The 22,943-nt window shown below is 38.0% G+C and overlaps 2 protein-coding genes across 8 annotated transcripts in view; one reads left to right on the top strand and one right to left on the bottom strand.

Moving 5' to 3' along the window:
• Nucleotides 1–3,947: 3,947 nt before the first annotated feature.
• LOC136147873 (proline-rich protein 36-like) lies at nucleotides 3,948–7,276 on the bottom strand. The gene is made up of 3 exons (XM_065907234.1): nucleotides 7,195–7,276; nucleotides 6,372–6,976; nucleotides 3,948–4,306 (listed from the first exon to the last, which is right to left on the bottom strand). The coding sequence occupies exons 1-3, from the start codon at nucleotides 7,274–7,276 to the stop codon at nucleotides 4,214–4,216; spliced, it is 780 nt and encodes a 259-aa protein (XP_065763306.1). The 3' UTR covers nucleotides 3,948–4,213.
• Nucleotides 6,167–22,943, top strand: part of UBE2D3 (ubiquitin conjugating enzyme E2 D3) — a 28,102-nt gene continuing 11,325 nt past the window's right edge. For 2 of the 7 annotated variants that reach the window (XM_065907040.1, XM_065907047.1), the window contains exons 1-4: nucleotides 6,683–6,820; nucleotides 7,588–7,743; nucleotides 21,626–21,689; nucleotides 21,778–21,809. In XM_065907040.1, the coding sequence (XP_065763112.1) occupies nucleotides 7,720–7,743; nucleotides 21,626–21,689; nucleotides 21,778–21,809 (120 nt within the window). In that variant the 5' untranslated portion in view covers nucleotides 6,683–6,820; nucleotides 7,588–7,719. The other 5 variants (XM_065907044.1, XM_065907042.1, XM_065907043.1 and 2 more) reach the window with 5 other exon arrangements.

Here is a 22,943-nt window from a genome sequence, read left to right on the forward strand (position 1 = left end):
ATTCAATACGGGTAAAATGATCATTTTGGTCTAAATTACAAGACATCTCTGTTTAGATTTTGTAGATTGTTATGGAAACAAGAAACACTGTCGTTATTTTTGGGAAGTAATTCTATTTGAATTCCTTACTTTTAATTTGCATTTTGGAACCCCAAAATATGGCAACCACCCCAGTGGCTTCAGCCCATGCCACAAACCTAAATGTCAGTCAGCCTGCACTTACATGAAACACCTAACTTAGAAACCTAACATATACCAATCACAAACTTCCAACTCAGCTTAAATAGCTCACCTGACCCTAGAAAACAGGACCTGCTGGCCTTACAAGAAAGTCCCTGACCTCCGAGGCGACCATACTCTGTTTTGGCGTTGCTGCTTTTAATGATCTATAAAACTCCCTCTTGCTTAAAATCCCTGGAGAAGGGAAAGAGTGTTCCACTGCTTACACCCTCAATCTACAGATTGTTTTTCCTTGAATAAAGGACATCAAACTCGTTACTAAATTGTTTTAATTTTGTCATTTGATAGCCCCTAATCCTCAAATTTCTTATCTAAATAATCTACCCCCAATTTTCAACTACTTGATTTTATTTGAAATTTTAAAGAAAGATTTATATATTTAGAGTATACCAAAATCAGATGTATTCTAGTTCTGATCATAATCATGAACTTTAACTTTCAATAAAATATGCTATTTAAAATTAATGTTAATCACTATGTTTTATGTGAATAATACTGATAAAAAATACCTTCAAACAAGACTGACAGCAAATGATTATTATTAAAACCAAATCTGAATTACATTGTTGTTTGTACTGAAGGAAAAACCTCTTACTGGACGTAAATTTTTTACAGTTTACAAGGATGCCATTTATCATCAATAACCTGAAAAGTATGAGATACTGAAAATATTCAGTAATAAAAATATTCTTATTCCAGACTGATCTCATATTTTTGTTCTAATTCATTAGTTTTAAAAAATCTACATTGAGGTAATTCACATACCATAATACCCAGTCTTTTTAAAGTGCACAGTTTAGTGAATTTCAGAATATTCACAGAGTTATGTAATCATCATCATTATTTAACTTTCATCACGTCCCCATAAAAGACCACATACTCATAAGCTGCCACTCCCCATTCTCCCTGCCCCTAGTCCCTGGTAACTAGTTATCTACTAGTCATTTCATATGAATGGAACAACACAGTACATGGCCTTTCATGTCTGCCTTTTTTCACTTAGCAGAATGTTTTCAACCTTCAGGATACATGTTGTAGCAATATCAGTGTTTTGTTCTTTCTTATTAACTAATAATATTCCATCATATGGAGACACCATATTTTATTTATCCATTTATTAGCTGATGGACATTTGGGCTGTTTCCACTTTTTGGCAGCTACGAATAATACTCTGAACATTCATTGTACACAACTCTTTACATGGAAAGTGCTCAAATTTAATTTTTAGCTTTACATTTGGATATGGTTCATTATGTGCCAAAAACCATCTTATTTTAAGGTCAAACGATGTTCTCAGCATGAAAATAAGTCTCCTAAACCACACTAACTTGTCTTGATTACAAAATAAAATTCTGAACTGGAAAGATATAAAGACTAATTTGATTTTTATGCAAAAAATATGAAATAACATTGAGTTGAGTTGGGGTCCATATTACCTATTCCAAGTAGAATTTGGAAACATCCAGTTTACATATTCATAACTTTATATTAAATCTGGACCATAACATTTGTAATTTAATCAATAAAATGGCATAAACTGTGTTAGAGCCAGTGTATTAATAGTACATTTTAACTAACCCCTGTATTCACAGTATTACAATAATGTGGCTACACTGATGCATTCATATATTAGGACTCCATAATTTGGATTAGTTATTCTGTTGCCACTTTTATGCTAATTTTCTTCATTCTTTATATTCTTCTCCTGTTTTATGCTACTTCTTGCAAGGAAATCTGATCTACCATAATTAGAAAGACTTCAATATAATATTCATTAAGAAGGAAGAGATTGTGTTAGCTCTTCAGCATTTTTGTATCTTTTTAATTTCTGAATGTAACTGTTTCTTTCAATATATAAAACTGTAATCTTTTTTAGCACATTGCACACTACAATATAAAAAATGATTTTTTTCTTTTTTTTCAGATGGGGACATTTCTATCACTGTAATTCAAATAGGTTAAATGCAACTGTCAAGTGGGTTCTCTATATTACCAGATATGTGAATGGTGTTAAGTCTGAGCTAGTTCTAAACTGCTTCCCAAAACATCAAAATACTTGTAGGCCATGGTCCTTTTAATTTTAGCCTTAGCAAAACTAAGTAGAAATATGTTTGTTAGTGTAAATACAGACAGAAAGCATAATCAGCCAATAAATTTACTCTAATGCCAAATAAAAATGAATTTGAGATAACGTAATCACTTCTGTCCTTTAAGCATGGATAATCTAGAACTTCATATATTAGGATTTATTTACATGCAGTAATTTCTTGGATACAACCCTGATAGTGGTCAATATAAAAAATACAGTAGCACCATTATAATACAGAGGTTTAATTTCAGATATAAAAGTATGTTTGTAGGGCACGGAAGACATGAGTTCTTCATCTTCTAAGCAAAATTCCATTACAAAAATTTCTGCAAAACAAACTATCTTCTAGCCTCTACTGATAGCCGACTTATTTTAAAGGTAGTGTTGGATATAAGCAATATCACAGGAAAGGGAGAATTTAGAAAATTCCTTTTATAACACAACACTGTAAATCAACTATACACCAGTGAAAACATTTTGAGGCAGTGAATGTGTATTTGTTACACTAGTGGGCAAATTAAAGTTGGCTAATAGTCAAAGGGTAAAAAAATAAACACCTTAGTAGTTGTGAGAGCTTTTCAACTATATTTTAAGATAAAAAAAGAGCTTGGAGATCAGACTGCCTAGGTTTAAATCTTGGCTTTATTACTTAGTAACTGTAAGACCTTGAATGTTTCATCTGTGCAATGGGGATTTGATGAGATAAAGAATTCAAGGGCCCAGCACATAGTACTTCGAATAATTGTTAACACCTATTATTAAGCATTTTAAGTATATATTATTTTTAATATGTTTCATCTTTGGTTATTATTTTCATTTTGTAATCCTTCCACCATGACTTATCTGTAAAGGTGTGTAATAATTAAGAGTGATACAGTAAAACCTAAGCTATCCGGAATGTTTGAGAAACCCAAAGAATACATTTGTAGGTATCAAAAAATAAAACAAATGGGATAAATTTATTTCCTACCCTATAAAATGTTTCCATGTCTTCTAAACAGGAGTATACCAGTGGTAAACTTTTTCTTAATAAATCACTATTATTATGAATATCAATTATATGTCTTATGTTAAAATTTCACAGTCTCTTAAAAGCTTACCAACAGGAATATGTCTGTTTGATTCCACCAAAGGATTTTTTAACATTAAGTCCATGAATAGAATTCAGGGACTGTGTGAAATTGAATTTTTAAAATTATGTCTTTATATTCACTAAATCTCCCAAGTGAAAATTAGCATTTCCTTCAATCATGAATGAAAGCAGCAAACAGCTGCACCTACATATGTATCTCCAACAGAAATCATAGATCCTTTGTATCCTTTACAACTGTTGCAAACTCTGGAAATTTTATGTTTATTATTATTTCAAAAGTTTGGTCTTTATTAGAGCCTTCACTAGATCTTACTGTGTTAATAATAAAGAATTTATATTCCCATATCAAAAGTTTGTTTTTCTTGGGACTTTCCTGAAGGTCCAGTGGTTAAGGCTCTGCTCTCAATACAGGGGGCCCCGGGTTGATCCCTGATCAGGTAGCTGGATCCCACATGCTGTAATTAAGAGTTTGTGTGATGCAACTAAAAATACTGCATGCCACAATTAAGACCCGGCACACACAAATAAATAAAAGTTTGTTTTACTTTAATATTTTGAGATTCTGTTTCAATTTTTTTTATTTTGTAATGCTATGAATTTTATTTTATACTTTTAAAAGCATAAATGTAAGAAGAGTCCATGGTTTCACCAGACTGCTAAAGTGGTTTGTGACTCAAAAAAGTTAAGAAAGTTGACCTGAAATTTGTCCCAGTCTGCTGTGCTCTGTTAATTTAGAACATTAACATGGTCCGTTGTATTTTCATACCAAAGTTTGTTTAGAGTAGTACAAATTAGCTTCTCTGGGACTTTTCTTCATGGACCTCTTGGATATCATGCGTTCCCATTGAGTAGGCAGGAATATTTCCTGCCTTGTACCTTAGCTTCTGAAAGAGCAAAACAAATAAGAGGGAGAAATAAGTTAAATAAAAGTAGCTTCAGATACACTGAAAGTAGAAATATAAAACATTCTACTCTTCCACTTTCTAAATTAAGAGACAATAAATACTCCATTCAATAATTTACTCTGGCATTAACTGCATGGGTTCAAATTCTACTTCTATTTATCAGCTCTGTGACCTTGGGACAGTAACTTAATCTCTCTGTGCATAAGTCTCTTTATTTGTAAAAGGAGGTTAATAAGCACTGTACCTGGTACATTATAAATGTTCTATAAATATTATTGTTATAAATTTGTTTCACCCTATGGCCAGTTAATGTTTGACCAATTAATAACATTTATATAGCACTGTAGTCCACAGTGCCCGTTCACATGCATTATGACATCTGAAGCACATAATAACCCTGTGAGAAAGGACAGTTATTATTACACCTACTTTAGTGTTGAAGGAACTAAGACAAGTAACCTCACCAGTACCACACAAATAGGAAGCAACAGAACAAGAACTCAAACCTGGATTTCTTCTCTCCAACTGCCACAATCCTTTCTATCTACCACAGGAGACTGGTTACAAGAGAGAACAAAAGAAAGCTTATTCAGGGAAGAGGGAAGGGGGCAGAAGTGTCGGCAGGCCATGAGATAAGCACTTCGGTGCTCTGGAACTCAGGGTGGTCCTCTGAGAAATCTGTATCGCCTAGGACCGTGTTAGAATTATAGAATCTCAGGCTCCACCCTGGCCTACTAAATCAAAAACAGAATTTTTGAACAAGTCCCTAGTGATTGAAGATACTAGTTTGAAAAGCAGGTTCACTAATTGCTCTAGTGATGCTATTATGATCACTTGAATAATATACATTTATCACAGACCTAAGAAGTTTTTATTAGGTAATACTCTAGCTTACTGCTTTCCTTTTTTAAAACTTAAGAATTAAAACTTAAAAACGGAAAACAAATTTTTATATCCATTTAATTCTTAAAGACCTTCACACTCTTAAGTGGGACCATTAAGGTGCGTTAGAAAACTTTAAGCAGGTCAGTGTTTACCTTTCAATTCCTTTTAAAAATTAACGTCTTACTACCCTGTGCCTGAGATATGATATACTGGAAAGCAAAACCAACTCTCCTTTGTTTTCACCGGCAGAATAAAACCTTACATTTCTCCCCCTGGATATTTCAGATACTTTCAGTAAGTATTCAGTTTCTCGGACTCCAAACTCTGATTTCTTGAATGAGTTTTTAACTTTCTGACTCTAGGGACTGAGACAGACCAACAGGAAGAAAAAGGTATTAGGCCTACTCCCATACCTAAACCTTGGCGATGGTGACCAAAGGCAAGTAAACAGCCCGCCCCAATCCCTATTCTCCATCCTAATAATTCACAGTTGGGCTTAATTTCTAGGCTGCTCTAATTCCGGGGACTGGTCAACGGGCACACTCTTCTCTGCGTTGATCTTCTAGGCCCTGGGTCAGAACAGCACTAACTTTTCGCACGTGGGAGCGCTGATCAGGGGCCTGCCTGGTTCTACTTAAAATAACTGTTCCCATTTTGAGGGGCGACTTCTCCCAGAGGTTAATCAGTCCCGGCCGGCAGGCGAGCCAACGTCGCTCACCTGCTCCACCGGAAACTTCAAGCGCAGACTCAATCTAGACTAAAGGTATCCAGTAATTAACGCATAGTACCTCCCACTGCACATTCCTGATTGGGCGCGTGAGAGAGGGATATGTCGGCTCGCGCTCTTACCAGTCCGGGGAATTCCATTTCCTCTCCCTCCCACCAGCATAAGCATTCAGGGGCGGTGCTTCCCGGTCGACTGCCCGCCCCAGCTCGAGCCTGCGGCCCATTAGCATCTCGCGAGAATTTGTGGATTTGGGGGCGGGCCCCTACCAGGAAGAGTGCACAAAACTGCCCTTAAGTCATTGCAGCGCTACAGCTCCTGTTAACCAGCCTCGAGGTTCTCGCGAGATCCGCCTCCTCCATACCAAGTGAGGAAATTGGGGGACACTTTCGGGAGGGGCGTGGGGCGCGACCGCGCAGCTGCCGCTTCCATTACCTTCCTGCCATGGTCTCCTTCCGGTTCTCGATGCTTCTCTGAGTGTGAGGGTTTCCGCCGGTCGTCTACCCTTCCCCCCAGCCCATGACTCGCCTTCGGCCCCCGCCCTCCAAGTCCAGCCTCCGATCTGTTTAATAAGAAGGTGCTCTTCCGAAAAGGAGAAAGGGGGTGGCACAGATACGCTCGGCCCTTGACGTGGGGAGGAAACCGTCCCCCTTCAGCTTTAGATTCGTCCTGTGCTCGAGACGGCGGCGTTGGCGGACTGATACGCGGCGGTGAAGAGGCAGGAGGAGGGGGGAGGGGCGGAGCGTGGCAGCTGGCAGTAGTTCCGTCAGAGCGGACATCTTGTGGCTGTGTCGTGCGCGTGAGCCCCGTAGGGCCGGGGAGGCACCAGCTGCCGCGCGGGGAGGAGGCCGAGGCCGCAGCGTGAGGGAGGCCCCGGCCCCTCTGTACGCGTGGGAGTGGACGGCTAGGGGAAGGGAAGGGAGGCTGGCCCCCTGGCCGGCCGGGTAAGGGGAAATGCAGGCCTTCGGTGGCTTCAGTGACCAGCCTGTTGGGTGGGGTGGGGTGGGGTGGGAAGGCTACAGAAGCCGGGGCCTCTTCTGCTTAAGAGGGAGGGGGAATGGGCGCGTCCTCGCGCCTAAGCCGGAGCCTCAGGGGCAGCTCGGGCGCGTGGGGGCTGGCGGTGGCTGGGCGGGCGCGCGCGGGAGCGCGCTGGAAGGCGGAGTGTACGGTGGCGTCAGGGGCGACACAGAATAGCTCTAGCTGCGGGGACAGCAGCACACTTCAAGCCTCTCTGCTTCCTTCCCCTCCCCGGCCGCACCTTTGAGCAGAAACCGAAAGGAGCCGGAGTCTCCTGTCTCCCCCTCCCCCCTTGCCTTTCTTTGCCCTACTGACGCCGGCATAGCGCCGACTAGGCCCCGGCTCCTCCTCTGCTGCGCCCCGGACCCTGCCCCGCACCCACCCCTTTCTCCTCCGCCTCTTCCTTTCCCACCCCGGTCTCTTCCTTTCTAGAGGCCGGGAAGTCAAACTTGCAGCCACCCCTCCGCTCTTCCCGTCATCCTCGCCCCCTCTTCGGGCCGGAGCACGGCATAGAGGCTGGCGGTGGCTCTGCCACCCCACCCACCCCGGATCGCGACCGTTTTTGAGGGACTTGGATTCGTCAGGGTCTCTGCGGAGCCTGTACGAGTGCTGATTTGCTCCATTTTTGCAAAAGGCGCCTGTGTCTGGCAGAGCCGGTGTGAGACGAAGAGACAATCCTTCCCAGCCGTCGGGATAATCAAAGAGTTTTGGCCGGACCTTCGAGCACACACCGAGATAGTGAGGAGCCAGACGAAAAGCACAGACTATGGCGCTGAAACGGATTAATAAGGTAACACTGGGGCTGAGGGGAATAGGGTCGTGGGAGGAAAGGGAGGCTCAGCCTGGAGGAAAGCCTTGAGGGGAGCAGTATAATATGGAAATATTCCTCCTTGGGTCACTTCCATTGGGGGATGGGGAACGCGGATATACTTTATTAAGAATGAGGTTTGAAAAGAACAGAACACTTCTGGCAAGTGAGGAGTGTTATCTTGAGTATGTTTCAGTGGAATCGGTGCAAATTAGGGATGGAGAGTGATTTCAGGCGCCTCGGTTCTTCTCTAAGAAGTGTGTTAGTCCCCTCTGGGAGTCAGACTTGGCCAGAGACGTTCCCGCAGATGTCATGGCGTTCCTATTTTCATTGCTTGAAAACTTTGTTGTTATATCAAGGCTCTGTGCCTTCTGGAGGAAGAAACGTGGGAAACGCAGAGGAAAGAAAATCTAAGAAATCGGCAGGTCCCAAACTTGATAAAGGGGTCAGGGTAGAAGTCTTGGCAGCTGAAGAGTAGTGAGTGAGTCTAATCAGAAAGTGATCGTCGATTCTGGGCAGGTTACACAAGCATAAGTTGGGTTGGGAGAAGATGGGCTGACACAGTGTTGCCACTTCCTATGTTTTGTAGTCGGGGCTTTTCACCCGAAGCTATTTATCAGAGGCACACCGGGAGCGGATGTAAAACCTTTCTGGAAGCTCCGTTTTTCTTTGGCATGGGAAGAGGGGGAGGGTAAAGAGTGAGATGGCAGCACGAGCAGGCTAGTACCTATTTTTGCCTGTGTCTATTTAATAACATTTTCTGGGGAAATTGCTTCGCTATATACAACGAGGTTTGATGCTCAGCTGTGGCTACAAGTTGGGAAAAAATAGGGTTTTTGAGGTTCTGGGGGTGAACGGAACCTCCACCTCCGGTGGTTTAGTCTCATTTTCTTGCTCTAACTTCTATCCCGCATTTTAAGATGGCGGCTGCTTTAACTGGTTCAGGCTCTTTCCGGCATCTCTTCTTGTAATATGAAATAATAATTGTTTAATGTTATTTTTCATAGCAGACCGTACACTGCTCTAAGACCTCCTACTTAAGACTTAACTATATTCAAACTCTCAGACTGTGTTTCCCTTTTTTGTAACTTGTGTGTGTGAGATGTGTTTGGTTCTTGCACAATCAAGGAGGGTGGAGTATTTCCAGCTTATTTGAAAAAAATGCTGTGGAATAAATTCAGCCTTACTAAAACTAGGAGACAGAAGGTTGTGGGTTGCAAACTTTGGTTTTTGTTAGGTTACTTCTTTTAAAAGAGTTTACATGGAAGGAATGGCTAGGACTTGGCTTTACTAAAAATAAACCTGATTCTGCTTAATTTTACATTTAATGTGTGACTTTGGAATATATTTGGCAAACTGCTGTTTTATGAAAGAGATGAGTTTAGATCGTCAATGTATTGATGTGTTGAAATGGTGAATTTTATTTCAGGCCATCATTGTCACTGTGGGTGTATGTGAAATATAAACTTAAGTTTTTATTTTTGAGATAATGGGAAAGGAGTAGGAGTTAAGACTTAAAGTAAAAAGGATCATCAGATCCCTTTCTGTGACCACTTTGAAGGCCAGCAACACATTGGAGAAGCATGGTTATATTTTGCAGTGTAGTTAATACAAAGAACATAGCATTCCTTGCAAGTCAACACCTTTTTTCTATGGGGATTCATCCAGGCCACTAAGATGTGGAATGATTTCAGAGCCACAGATTTTTATGCACGTAGAACAGAATACTTTAAAGGAAGGTCTCATTGGTTTTTTTTCTTTTACAGGTGATACCCAGCTGCTGTGACACCACTTTAATCATTTAAAAACTCTAGAGAGGCAATATAATGGTTAAGGGTGTGAACTTTGGAGCAAAATAATGCTCCAGTTAGAATTTTAAGACTGGGAAAGTTTTTGTCTGTGTGCCTCTGTTATGTATGCGCTGTGAATAATTGAGTGTTTAGTATGTACCAGGCACTATTCTAGATCATACTAAGGATGCATCAGTGAGCAAAACGAATAGAGTCCAAGATTTTTTTTCTTTTTTGAGGATTAAATCAGTTCAGGTGTGGCTTTGAACAGACCCTTCCCCCCCCCTCCCCCCAAGCACCTGGTACTCATACTATTACTGCAACTTTAATATTACTGTGTTTAATTTTTAAGAGTTTTTATTAAAGAACTTTTCTAGTCGAGTACTCTTCATCAATACCATACTGTCTCCTTTTATAAATACTTAGAAGTTCTGTGTAATACAGAAACTGGACCTAATACTTTCCAAAACTGGAAAAAAGTGTTTATGTGGGACATTATTGATTCAGTCTATAGAAAAGTTGTAGTTTGGTTTTCAGCTGTTTAGTGTCAGAATCACATGGTCAAACATAAAAAACCCAAAAACTCAGATTCAAACAACTTTAGCAAGTGGACAGCTCTGATGGGAGATGCTCTTTATTTTAGGCACCTTCTTTATTTTTAAATTTTTTTTTCCTGCAGCTGCCCAGATTCTAAATGTTGATAGATCGGTTTCCTTAGTTGATATTTCATTGAAATGCTTATTTTGGGAATATTTTTTTTATCAGTAGTAGTTTATTTGATTAAGTTTTTGAATTTCTTTCCTGAAGCTCATATTACAATTTTGTTTATTTCTTGGACCAAGCAATTTTATCAATCAACTCTTTTATTTTTCCTCTTGTATTTATTTGGACAAGCTGTGATATTACAAGGCTGTTAAACAACAAGAATCAAAAAATGGGAACTCCCACATTAGTTGGTGGTGTTTTGAGAGCCATAGGCAATTTTTCTGCTCCCATTAAGCAAAATAACCACTGTCCGTGTATTTTGAGGAAGTTTAAAGAGAACTTTGCATAAAATATAATATGAACCAAACCTGAAAGAATAGTTCATGCTTTGAGTGTTTGTAGGGTATCAGAACTGTTTGAAGCACTTGGATTAACTCATTTAATCTTAAGACAGTCCAAGGAAGTAGGTACAATTGTTACCTCCATTTTTGAGATTAGTAAACCAGAGGCACAGAGAGATTTAAAAAATCCACCTAGGGTCACAGCATGGCAAAGTCAAGATTAGAACCTAGGCTGTTGGACTCCACAGTGTGTACTCTTAACCACTACATTTTCATGTTATCTTTTTAGGGGGTTGGTATTCAAAAAGGTTTCTTTTGCATATATCTTTCTGCTAGTAGCTAGGTTTTAGCATCTACTGTGTATTGAACACTGTTTCTAAGCCCTTTATCAGTATCTTCTCACTTTATCCTCACAACAACCATATGAGATGGATGCTCTTAACATTCCATTTTACACATCAGGAAATGGGCATGGAGTAAGTTTCTTGTCTTAGGCTCAGATGGCTGGGAAGGGGCTGAGATTCAGATTAGTCTGCTTCAAGAATTCAGACTCCTAAACTCCTTGTGAACTGCTGCTTTGAACAATTTCAATTCCTAAATTTAATTTTGCTTCCTGAAATAACCTCTCCTCTCTTACTGAACATTTAGATAGTTGGGATTTAACTTTATTCTTAGGTTATAGCTAATTCTTCAGTTTAGATCTGAGCTAAGATAAGTTTTGGAAGTAGAAGTGAATTTCTTTTTTGGTTAGTATCTTCAAGGACTGAGGGAACCATTATGTGCTACTTATTTGAGTAAGGTTAACTGATACTTGCTTTGGTTTCATCTTGATCCTCTGCAATGTTAATTCTGGTAGTTATACAAATGGGAAGTTGAATACTCTTGCTTTAGCTCTGGGGAAAGGCATCACTGTTTATGTCTATCATATTGTATGTTAACTCGTGGGTTCAGGTGTCCTTTGATACCTCAGTTTTTGAGGGTTTTCCAAAGCATTTCACTATAATCTTATTAAAGAAGACAGACACCAAGTTCCTAGAACTGAGATTAAGTGTTAATCCAATCCCAAATTAGGTTTTGCATTCTATTACATACTATGTGAATTTTGACCTGGGTTACATTTATGTTTTAGAATGTTAAAAACAGTTTTTAGAGAGTATAAGTACATGAGGTCTTACCAGACTTACTGAATCATTTCTCTGGGAGCAGGCATAATTTTGAAATGTCCCCTAGGTGATTCTGAAGCCTCCTCTGGTTAAGAACCTCAGACATAAGCAGGGGCGGGGGGGGGGGGGTGTGTTTTCGGTCGTGTCTGAGTCTTTGTGACGCCATGGACTATAGCCCACCAGGCGGCTCTGTCTGTGGGATTTTCCAGGCAAGAATACTAGAGTGGATTGCCATTCTTTTCCAGAGGATCTTCCGGACCCAAGGATCAAACCCATGGCTCTGGTGTCTCCTGCATTGTCAGGCAGATTCTTTACCACTGCACCACCTGGGAAGCCCTAAGACATAAGGAATAGTCATTTAATCTTACTGAGGTCTTAATGTTTGGCCCAGTAGTCTAGTCCTAGGGGACAAAATACAGGGAAACCTGTTATTACTCGTGTGACTTTGTTTTGAGTGAAGGAAGCAAGCGTATAAATGGCATAAATTGATATTTGTCACCCTGTATAACTTTTCAAAGTTACTATAAATCAACAAACATTTATTTAAGATAAGGGCAATTGTTATTTAAATGTCTGATTTACCCATGATTAAAGCTAGACTTGTCTAGCTTTGTCTTAGATTTGTTTTAGATTTGTCTAAATATCTTTCTCCACTATATTTTGTTAGTGTGTTTTTTCATTTATAACTACCGTACTATTTTACTACTACTACTACTACTACTATTTTATTTCACTGTAAATTGTGTGCTCTTGATCTAGTTTTGCTATCCAGTTATATAGTGTAACTAAGAATGGATGTGTTTAGTGAGTTTATTATTTGCCAGTCTAATGTTAGATGAGGTTTGGTCTCAAAATGGTACCCTTGGTCCTGTTATGTGGGGAATGTATCATTTAGAGACCTCCAACCAGCTTTGTTAAAATTTGTTGTTTTTAACCTTTAGATCTCCTTGTGTCTTACCCCTCCTTGGTTACTTGTTCATGCAATACTTCACATTAATTCTAGTCTTGTTATAATTTCATGGCTAATATATAACTGAATGTTTTCAACGAGTGGACTGCTGTTAATTTTGTCTTCCCTATCTTTAAAATGCCTTATTTGCGTTTGTAGTTCAAAGCTTAGAAACTAGATTTGGTTCTGTGTCTTTACCCCCATTTAGAGATAATGCTTACAAAAGAATAGCTTTGAGTAATCTTAAGTGAGTTACCTTAATGGTGATTTAAAAAAAGAAAATTACAGTATTATTCACTCAAGCCATTCTTTGTACTTTGTCTGAATGAATAAGCATACTTGTTTCATAATTATAACTAAACAGGAAGTTAATTTCTTGTCAGTGATGTAATGAGACATGGTATGCAGCACTTATCTCTTAATCCTTAAAGTAAAAGAAACTCTACAGAATTTCTCAAAAGAAGTTAAAATCCCAAACTAAACTGACTCTTAAAAGGGCCATTCCTTCCATATATGAAATTGTTCAGACCCGAAAATTTTTTTGCCAAACTTCCTTTTTTTGAAATCACTTCCGGTAGCCATGCATTTCTGAGATATTTGTTGTTTTTCTTCCTTACTGTTTGTTTCTATGTATGGTATTTAAATTTGACAACGTTGAAGTTTAAATTTTTTTTGTTTACTTCATAGCAGACTTGATGTTTATAAGAATTAGAGCAATTATTATCTTACTGGTTGGGCTATTAATACTGCATGTTGACCTTTATCATTGGTCTGAGGATATACCTTTATATTTGCTAGATTGTAAAGCCTCTTTGAGGGTGATCCTTATCTCAAAATTTCTTAAGGCTCTTTTTCTCTTTACTTTCTTTTTTTTTTTTTTTTTAAAACATTTATTTATTTTTGGCTGCTGCAGGTCTTAGTTGTGGCATGTGGGCTCTTACTTTCCAGACCAGGGTTTGAACCTGCATGCTTTCATTGGAAGGCAGATTCTTAACCACTGGACCACCAAGGAAGCCCTCTCTTTACTTTCTACATCATGCCCTCATCTTATCCATTTCCTAGAGTAGTATTTTATGTTGGTCAGTATCGGTTTAAGAGGCAAGGTCTGTCTGTATTGTGTGACTTCCCATGGTCATACAGATCTTCAAGTCAAGCGAAAGTTTTGAAAGAAATTGGCTCTTAAATAAAATACAAGAAGTAGCTTATACTAAGGGAATGAACTTTAAGTTTTCTCCAAATTGATGATACAAAATGTGTTTATGCTACTTTAGTCATTATGACTTTGATGCAAAATGGATGTCAGAGATTGGAATAACATGATTGTGGAATGTGGTGGTAATTATATTTAATATCATAATTAATTATTGTACTTGACCTTACCACAGTAGTCATCTGAGTTAAGTTTTGCAAAGTCCTTGAGAGAATGATGGAACTAGACAAACTAGAAAAGGTTATTTAGGAAGTTACACCTCAATAGCAGAATTGATTAAATAGAAACTTTGTTTTTGTAAATGTTGGCTTTGGTTATGTTGCTCTAATGAGTAAGTAGTGGTGGTCATTAAAAGAATCTTACTGGAGGTTTTGAATCTTACTAGTAACTCATCTACCCATATGTCTGCTCTATAATTTTTTTATTCATAATTCTTGTTTTTTCAATTTATAAGCTAGAGAAACAAAAAGCAAATATTTAGCATTATGTTTAGACTTACTACTCTTAGCCAGTATCTCTCAGCCTTCTCGTGTTTTACCTCTAATAGTCACTTGTCAAAGATACTGTGTCCCATGATGATAGAAGCAAAGATCTTCCTCAAAATGAACTGTAGGCTTTTGAGTCCCACATAAAGAATGGTCAGACTCATTACTGTTTAATCACGTACCTCCAGATGAAAACCCTCACTAGCTTAAGCTATACCTGTTGGTTGGCTTTTAGAGAAAATTCATTTACTTATTTTTCTGTGGGTCTATTTAGGCTTTTAAAGGAAAGGAGAAGCATATTTTCCCAGTGGGAGAAGGCCTGGATTCTCACACTACCAGGGGTTCAGGTCTCAGGAGAAGCAATTCAGAGGAAAATAATCCTCAAAGGAGATTTCCCCACAAGAGCACATCATGGCGAAGAAGTGTCTATAACTTTTTCTTTTTTCTTAATGGACAATACAGTTTTCAGCATTGTGCCCTAGTTATATTAGGGGCTTCCCAGGTGGCATAGTGGTAAAGAATCTGCCTGCCGATGCAATAGATGCCAGTTCGATTCCTGGGTCGGGAAGATCCCCTGGAGTAGGAGACGGCAACCTACTTCAGTTTTCTTGCCTGGAAAATTCCACAGACAGGAGCCTGACAAGCTGCAGTCTGTGGGATCGCAAAGAGTCGGAAGCAACTGAGTACACACACATAAGCCCACGTAGTTAATATGTTGTTGATCTGTCTTAGTGTCCTTTCAAGGTGAGTGGAGCCTTTAGCTAGTGTTTGCCAAACTCCCCTGCCACCTATTTTCTGTTTCAGTGGTCTTGATAGTTGGTAAAGAACCCACCTGAGTAATGCTTTTCTCTATGGTCGGGAAGTATGGTCAGAGTACAAAGACTTTGTTGGTTCTGTATATGAGCTGTTCTTTCTGATTCTTGCCACTGTTCCTCTTAAACTACTAAGCGAAGAGCTGACAATTGAAGTTGTTCATATAATTTTATAAATTGTTTTTGTCTCTAAAGCCTGTGAAACCTTTAGGTTCTAAAGTCATTTTATAAGGTGAACACCAAAGACAAAATAGCTTTTGAAAATTCTTTGAATAGATGCTACATTGGAAACTTGATCTCAAATCTAATAAATACAGTTCTTGCAGTTCCACAAATAACTGTTTTCTTACTTGATTTTAAAGTCCACATAACTTGAAAAGTGGGTAACCTAGACTCACACTGAGTACAGTGAGATACAAACCAACGGTGAATAAGAAGAAATCAGGAGTAGAAACAAGAAAACACCAGTTTTCTGTGTCTCGTTTAATTTGTGGCTTTTATTCCTTGAGTAAAATGAAGAGTTGGGTTGATGGGATTGAAATTTTTGTCTCCAGTTTGCCAGATACCTATCAAAGTCATTAACTTAAATACATCTTTGGTGCAAGGACACTGAGAAAGTAGCCGTAAATGTATCTCTGGATCGATTTTTTAGGTTGTCCAGTAGATAGACTACTTTGCTCTCCAACCAGTCCTGAAGCTCAACATATCTTACATTTGATTCAGTTTTTCCTTTCCCCTCTTAAGGGGGTACTAATATAAAATGGATAGAATACCTATTTCCATAAAATTGTAAAGGTAAAGTGATCAGTGTGTTAAGATAATTTTCATCCCTAGTGACTTAAGTTTATGTTCCTAATGTAGTTACCTATTCATCTATCCTTTGTAGCAGGAATTCCTACAATATGGTGGATGAGGATGGTCTTTGATATCCCGTAAGTTAAGTAAAAGTTTTGTGTAGGCATCTGTATTGGGGCTAAAGGGTCAGCAGTTCATCAGATTATTAGAATTCCTAGTCTTTGTCACAAATAATGCCATGTACATGGCTAGGAGTGTATGAAAATGTGAAGAAACAACAGAAACCAAATTTAGGATGGTCAAAGAAATTTAGGATAGTCTTGTTAACTTGTCAGGGAAAGGGAAGGGTATGTGGGGAGTACATGAAAGATCTGCAGCACTTAAAATCTGAAAGAGGTATGGTAAAAGGATCTAGAAAGTCATTTCTAGTGTACTATTGCTAGTACATCAAAAAATCCAAATTTCACTTGTCTTGCTTAAAAAGCGGTCAGTGGAATTGCCTGTGGAATAGTCTTTCTATAGTAATCAAGACTCAAAAGATCTAGCCCTGATTAACCTTTCTAGCCATATCTGCTACTCTTAACCTTTACCCATTGTGTGTCTGGTATACCAAACTACAAGCGAGTTTTTTAACAACCTGTTTTCTTTCACTCCCCTGGATTTTTAATTTCTGTGTCTTGACTGCTTATCCCTCTATCAAGACCCAACTCAAATGTCACTGGTTTAAACTTAGGCAAGGTTAGTGACAACCATTTCAAAATTCACAAAGCAGTTGAATGCCTTTTAAGTATTCAGGTTGTTTGAAATGTAATTTTTTACTTTTTTATATTATGTCTACTTTCTGTTAGTCTACTGGGGAAGGCATTCATGGTCTATTTTGTCATTTTCAAATGTAACATGCTTGACACCAAAAAGGCAATCTCCATATAAATGAATAAATGCTTTGGTGAAATGTGCTAATATTACGCTTTTTATTTTAGAAATAGATTTCACTTAAACTTCAGCTTCTGTCACTGAAAGTTTAGCTCTTTACTAGATAAGACACATGATTTCCTGGTTCTCTAGTTTGATTTTTGAACTTTGCTTCCTTTATGTTTCTTACACATGTTACAGCCAGATTAAAGCAGTGCATTGTATTTTCATGGGATAAATGTGTATAATAGTAATAGGGCACAGGTAACACTCTGCTTAAGATGGTTCTGTTTTTTTGTCCCCCTACTTCTTGAATTGGTTAGGAGAAAACTGGAGTAGTTAACAATCAAAGCAGTAACTAGGAATTAGAGCAAGCTACAGCCTTAGGAACTGAAACTGCGTATCTGTATGCCAAGTTAGTTTTTTTTTTTTTAATCTCTGCTGCCCATTGTGGCCTCTTTTTTTGGATTCATCATGTAATTTCAGGGCTGGTGCCTGCCAGTAGCTCTGGGTCGCATCCGTACAGCTCATGATTAGAGAAAGAAGGAAATGACCTTTCCAGTTTTTAGCTTCAATTGGAAAAATCTCTGGTAGGGATAGAGGGAGAGACTGATAGGATCAGGTTCTAGCTTGCGTTATTTCCAACTCTGAGCTAATCACTGAAGCTGAAGGTACGAAATTCTGATTATCCTTTCTGAGTAGTAGTTGGTTAATGGTAACTAACAATCACCCAACACTACAATCATACGTTTGGAGTAAGAGAAAAGCATTTCCAGAAAGTAAGGGAAGGTGGTATGAGCATTTGACAAAATGCTGCATAGAAGAGCATCTGAGATGACTTCTTATGCTTTTCTCATGTTTTTTCACTGTTCAGATATTTTTATGTCTTACTTGCTTATGCTGTGGACATCATGATGTTATGAGAATTATTTGGTATCTTTGAAGTAAGTCCTTGTATTTGTGTAAAAGATATTTTGATCCTTAAATTAGGATGTTGACTTTAAAGTAGATTTTGCTACATAAGTTAATTGGCCAAATAATAGATCTTTGAGTATTAAGAGATGTCTTAGTTATGGAGAACTTGGAAAATAAGGCATTTACAAATTATCTGAGGGGACGAAGAACCTGAAATTATGTGAGTGAAGAGCTGAAATTCAGTGCTAACTTTTCCTGAAATTGTTCATTCACTCTAAAGGAGTGAATACTAATGTATAAAGGCTTGGTGATTCAAAGATGTCCCTGTGCAGGAAAACTGTTTCAAAATATCTTCTTAGGCTTTTTTCATAAAATTTGCAACTTTTAATAGGATGTAGATATATTCCAGGTCAACTGTAGATTCCTGAACTTTATTATGAAGTGGTTTCAGCATCACTTCAGTAATGTGTTTAAGTACATAAAAGTACATGATTGGGTGTTTAAGTACATAAAAGTACATGATTTGGGGTAGATCTGTGTAAGAAACTGATGTTAGTAATATTTGAGTTCAAATGCTTACGAGACATTTTTAGATAGAACTGCATGAAATTGCAGTTTCTCTATTTCAGTACAGGTCAAGTATTAACAATTTCATAAGATTCAACCTGGGCTCCCCAGGTGGCACTAGTAGTAAAGAATCCGCCTGCCAGTACTAGAGGCATGAGAAACCATAGGTGTGATCCTCTGGGTCGAGAAGACCCCCTGGAGAAGGAGATGGCAACTCACTCCAGTACTCTTTGCTGGAGAATCCCCGTGGACAGTGGAGCCACCAGGCCACAGTTCATGGGGTCACAAAGAGTCAGACCGAAGTGACTTAGCACACATGCACGCAGTCTGGTAAAATGGTTTCTTTAAAACCCCATCCACAAATAGTCCCTGAATTACTGATCTTTTATTACTAATGTATATTGTAGCATGAGCCAGACAGTTGCTAGATGATTGTTATAGACAACTAAGCATAAAATTTCATCACGCAGGCAAAAGATTTAAGTGAGCTAAGGCTACAATAACGTAGCCTGTTTATAAAGCAGCTTTATTTTGTTTAATAAATGGGTTTTGCACCTTATCCAAGAAATCTTGCCTTCAAGATGGGTAATCTGCTTGCTGAGTACCTAATATATTAAATACCAGATAGTGTGCTAGAGTACTTTATCTCATTCATCCCTTCAAAACTTCTGTAAAACAGGCATTTCTATTTTAGAGTGAGGAAATAACCTAGGACATCGTAATGGGTCTAAATTGGATTAAAAGTGAGACCCCACTATGATCATGTTGAGGGAGGAACATATTCATCGTCCTTATTTCATGTTGCTGTGTTTGAGCATTTGAGTTGGATGCTCAAGTTTGTATTTGGTTTTAGTAGCATTTTTGTGTTAATCTATTGTTGTGTAGGAAAATGGTGAGGGTGGTTCAGAATAGGTACATTTTTAACCTTAGACTTTTGAACTCTTACGTTCTAAGAGGAAGTCAGACTCCATTAGTTTCTGGTTTATCTTTTTTTCATTGAACCAGTTAAACAAAAGAACTTGTTAAAGAAGTTTGAGACATGGATAAAAATTCTCTTCGTATCAGACTATACTTGATTGTTAACTACAGTGCCTTATGGGAGTTACAGCAAATACTTTGTGGGAGTTAATCTGGCCTACGACAGAGTCATCTGGATAGTTCATTAGTTCAAGTTGCCAGCATTATTTATTTTTCTCAAAAAAACTATGATTCAGTTCTAAGCTAAAGGGGTGTGTGTGTGCGCGTGTATGCGGTTGTGTCCGACTCTGCGGCCCGCTGAGTGTATAGCCCACTAGGCTCCTCTTTGCATGCTTGCTTTCACTTACGGGGTTTTTCGTTTTGTTTTGTCTTGTTTTAGCTATTTGCTTAACTCTGGGATAAGAGTTTCTATAGTTCCTACCCTTCAGAATCAAAGTGTTTAGAATTACTTTTCTCATATAATGTTGAACATATGAAGTAAATCGACATAGGCAACCATAAAGGTCTGATCTGAACTTCTCGTCCATCATCTTAAAATTGACTCCTGGCATTCCCTGACTGTCTTGATAAACTTAAAAGTAGTTGTAGTTTAAGTTTCAGAGGCAAATTAGCAAAGTGTTTATCAAGGCACTTTTTTGTATAACCTAATAGATGTACAGCACAATAATTCGATGTGTATAGTACAAAATGATTACTCTTAAAGACAATTCTTTATTGATACTTTTTTTTAAAACTGGAGTGAATCTACTCACATTTCTAAACGGTTGACTGTTTTCTGGAGTGCATTATTTTGACCATGTGGTAAAGACAAATATGTCTTGTCGTCTTGCTGAAGTATATTCCCTGCCTTTTTCTTTGAAGTCCATTATTGTCTCATGTGTACTCAGTCACTAAGTCATGTCCAACTCTTTGTGACTCCATGGATGTAGCTTGCCAGGCTCCTCTGTCAATATAATTTCTCAGGCAGGAATACTGGAGTGAGTTACCATTTTCCTTCTCCAGGGGATCTTACAGGGTCTATAAATTTCTATGCTGTAGGAATTTACATATTGGTATATAGAGATAAGGCTGTATCATAAATTTTTAAAAAACTTGTTAAGCAGCTTTGTTTTCTTACAAGATTATCTGTATGGGTTATACACAAGTCATGGTAGGGCTAACACTTTGGGAATTAAGGTCAAATGGAATTGTGGAAACTCTGTGTTTTGCTATGTGCAAAACACTTTTCTACCTAGAAAGATAATTGTTTCAGAGTTATACTCAATGCTGAGTAAAAGACAAGGTGTTGAGTATAGGAATAAGGAGATCAAACCAAAAAGGATACTTACCTAGCCCCATGAGAGATTTTAAGGAGAAAATGAGGTCATTGGGTAGTGGTGGTTCAGAAAGAACAGTATTTAAGAAGGTAGACAGTGATTAAGATAGGCCCTGTAAGATGGTCTAAAAGTTCAGCAATAATGTGAATGTTGAAAACTGCCCTAAGTTCTTTAACCTAGGAAAAGTATCAGATTACAACATTTTCATTTTGTAGGACAGCTTTTGTTCATGTACAGGCACACCTTGAAGATAATGAGGGTTTGGTTCCAGGTGACTAAAATAAAGCGAATATCACAATAAAGCAAGTCACACATTTTTTATTTTTGGTTTCCCATTGCACATAAAAGTTACATGTACTATAGTCTGAGGTGTATGGTAGCATTATTTTTTTTAAATGTATATACTTTCATTTAAAAATACTGTATTACTAAAAAACACTAATCATCTGAACCTTGAGCAAGTTGTAATCTTTTTTTTAACTGACAGAGGGTTTAAAATAATGCAAGAAATTATCAAAATAATGGTACAAAGACAGAAAATGAGCAAGTGCTTTTAGAAAAAGGACCCAGATAGCCGCAAACCTTCAATTTGTTTAAAAACAAAGCACCCTCCCAACTCCCACACAGTATTCATGAAGCATACAACAAAACAAGGTATGCCTGTGATAAAAATTCATATCTCTGTGTGTGTATGCTTTCATGAACCCTTAGCCAAGATGATTGTTGTGGTATGCGTCCATAAAATGACTATGCCTAGTGTGTCCCAGGAACTGGGCTAGGGTTGGTTATGTTTTCTTTGCTCTTGGAATGTATTGTTGATGTAAATTGTGATTATATATGTCCCTTAAAGAATGGTGTGAAAATAACAAAGCAGATGACTCTTCCTGTTATGGCCTTATGACCCAGCATTTTCTATCTTGGTGTAGGAACTTAGTGATTTGGCCCGTGACCCTCCAGCACAATGTTCTGCAGGTCCAGTTGGGGATGATAGTAAGTAATTTCCAAGTTGATTTTTACCATTAGTTTCAAAAAAGCTTGTGTATTTTTAGACAATAACAAGAGTATTTTCTTTTTCTAGTGTTTCATTGGCAAGCCACTATTATGGGACCTGTAAGTACTGATAATTAAAAGCAAAAACTTAATTAAAAATGCAGCATTAATCTAGTTTGTAATTTTTAACTAACTCTTTATAGCTTTATTTCATTACATTGTAATTCTATTTGGGATATGCCATAATTGTATTGCTTTTGAAAGAAACTAGTCATTTGTTAAGTACAGTATAAATGTCTGCCCCTGGGTTCTATGTTTAGCATTTCTGTGACCTGTCAAATATCTCTTCTAATTTTCCCTCATAGCAATGTAAAGTATTGTCACAGAGCTTCCTGATTTACAGAGCCAATTAGTTTTCTGATCATATCATGGTGTTACTCAGACTGAGCGTGTAACTGCCTAAAATCTAGCTTAATTGTATTATTTTGATATTTTGAGTTTTTATAGAACTTGAGTTTCATATAAAATTTGAATATTTTTAGGTAGAAAGTGATATTTTGAATACAGCAAAATTCCTTTCTATCCTGGGTAGATAAGAAACTGTATTGCTGGATAATTGAATGTTCAGAATTATGGATACCATCTAAGAATTTCACAGAATTAGAGCGCAGTAAAACATCTTGGGGTAAGACTGTATCTTGCACAATACTTAACGTTTTTTTTTTAACTTGGAAGGCACGTGAGGATTTCTGTTCTGAGTTGTGTGTTTGTTACTGAATTTTCTGCTTTCTTACCCCTTTTGGTATTTTAATTTCAACGTAAATGGCAATAATGTACTAGGTGAGATAATAGTAGTTCATAATTTAGAGGAAATACCCTTGAAAAGTTAACCAGAGGGTGGATTGGATTAGCACATGTTTATTTAACAGTTCTAATTATAAATAAGATGGAAGGGGGCATTTTTAATAGTTTAAAGTAAATCTGGATTATCCTAATGAAAACTACAGAGTCAGAATTGTTTCCAGTTACCTCCAGGTATATTTTTACTGTTTGAAGTGCTTGCTTTTGTCTAATTGGTAACAAAACTGTGAACTGCCACTGCACTGTGCTTCCCACCCCCTTAAATATACGATTTATGTAACTCATGGCTGACCCAGTTTTGACAGTGTTTTATTTTTTTATCCACACCGCATAACTTGTGGGATTTTATGGCTTCCCCAGCCAAGGGGTCGAACCTGTGCCTCACTGCAGTGG

The sequence above is a fragment of the Muntiacus reevesi genome, chromosome 16 (assembly GCF_963930625.1).
Source record: "Muntiacus reevesi chromosome 16, mMunRee1.1, whole genome shotgun sequence".
Classification (NCBI taxonomy): Eukaryota; Metazoa; Chordata; class Mammalia; order Artiodactyla; family Cervidae; genus Muntiacus; species Muntiacus reevesi.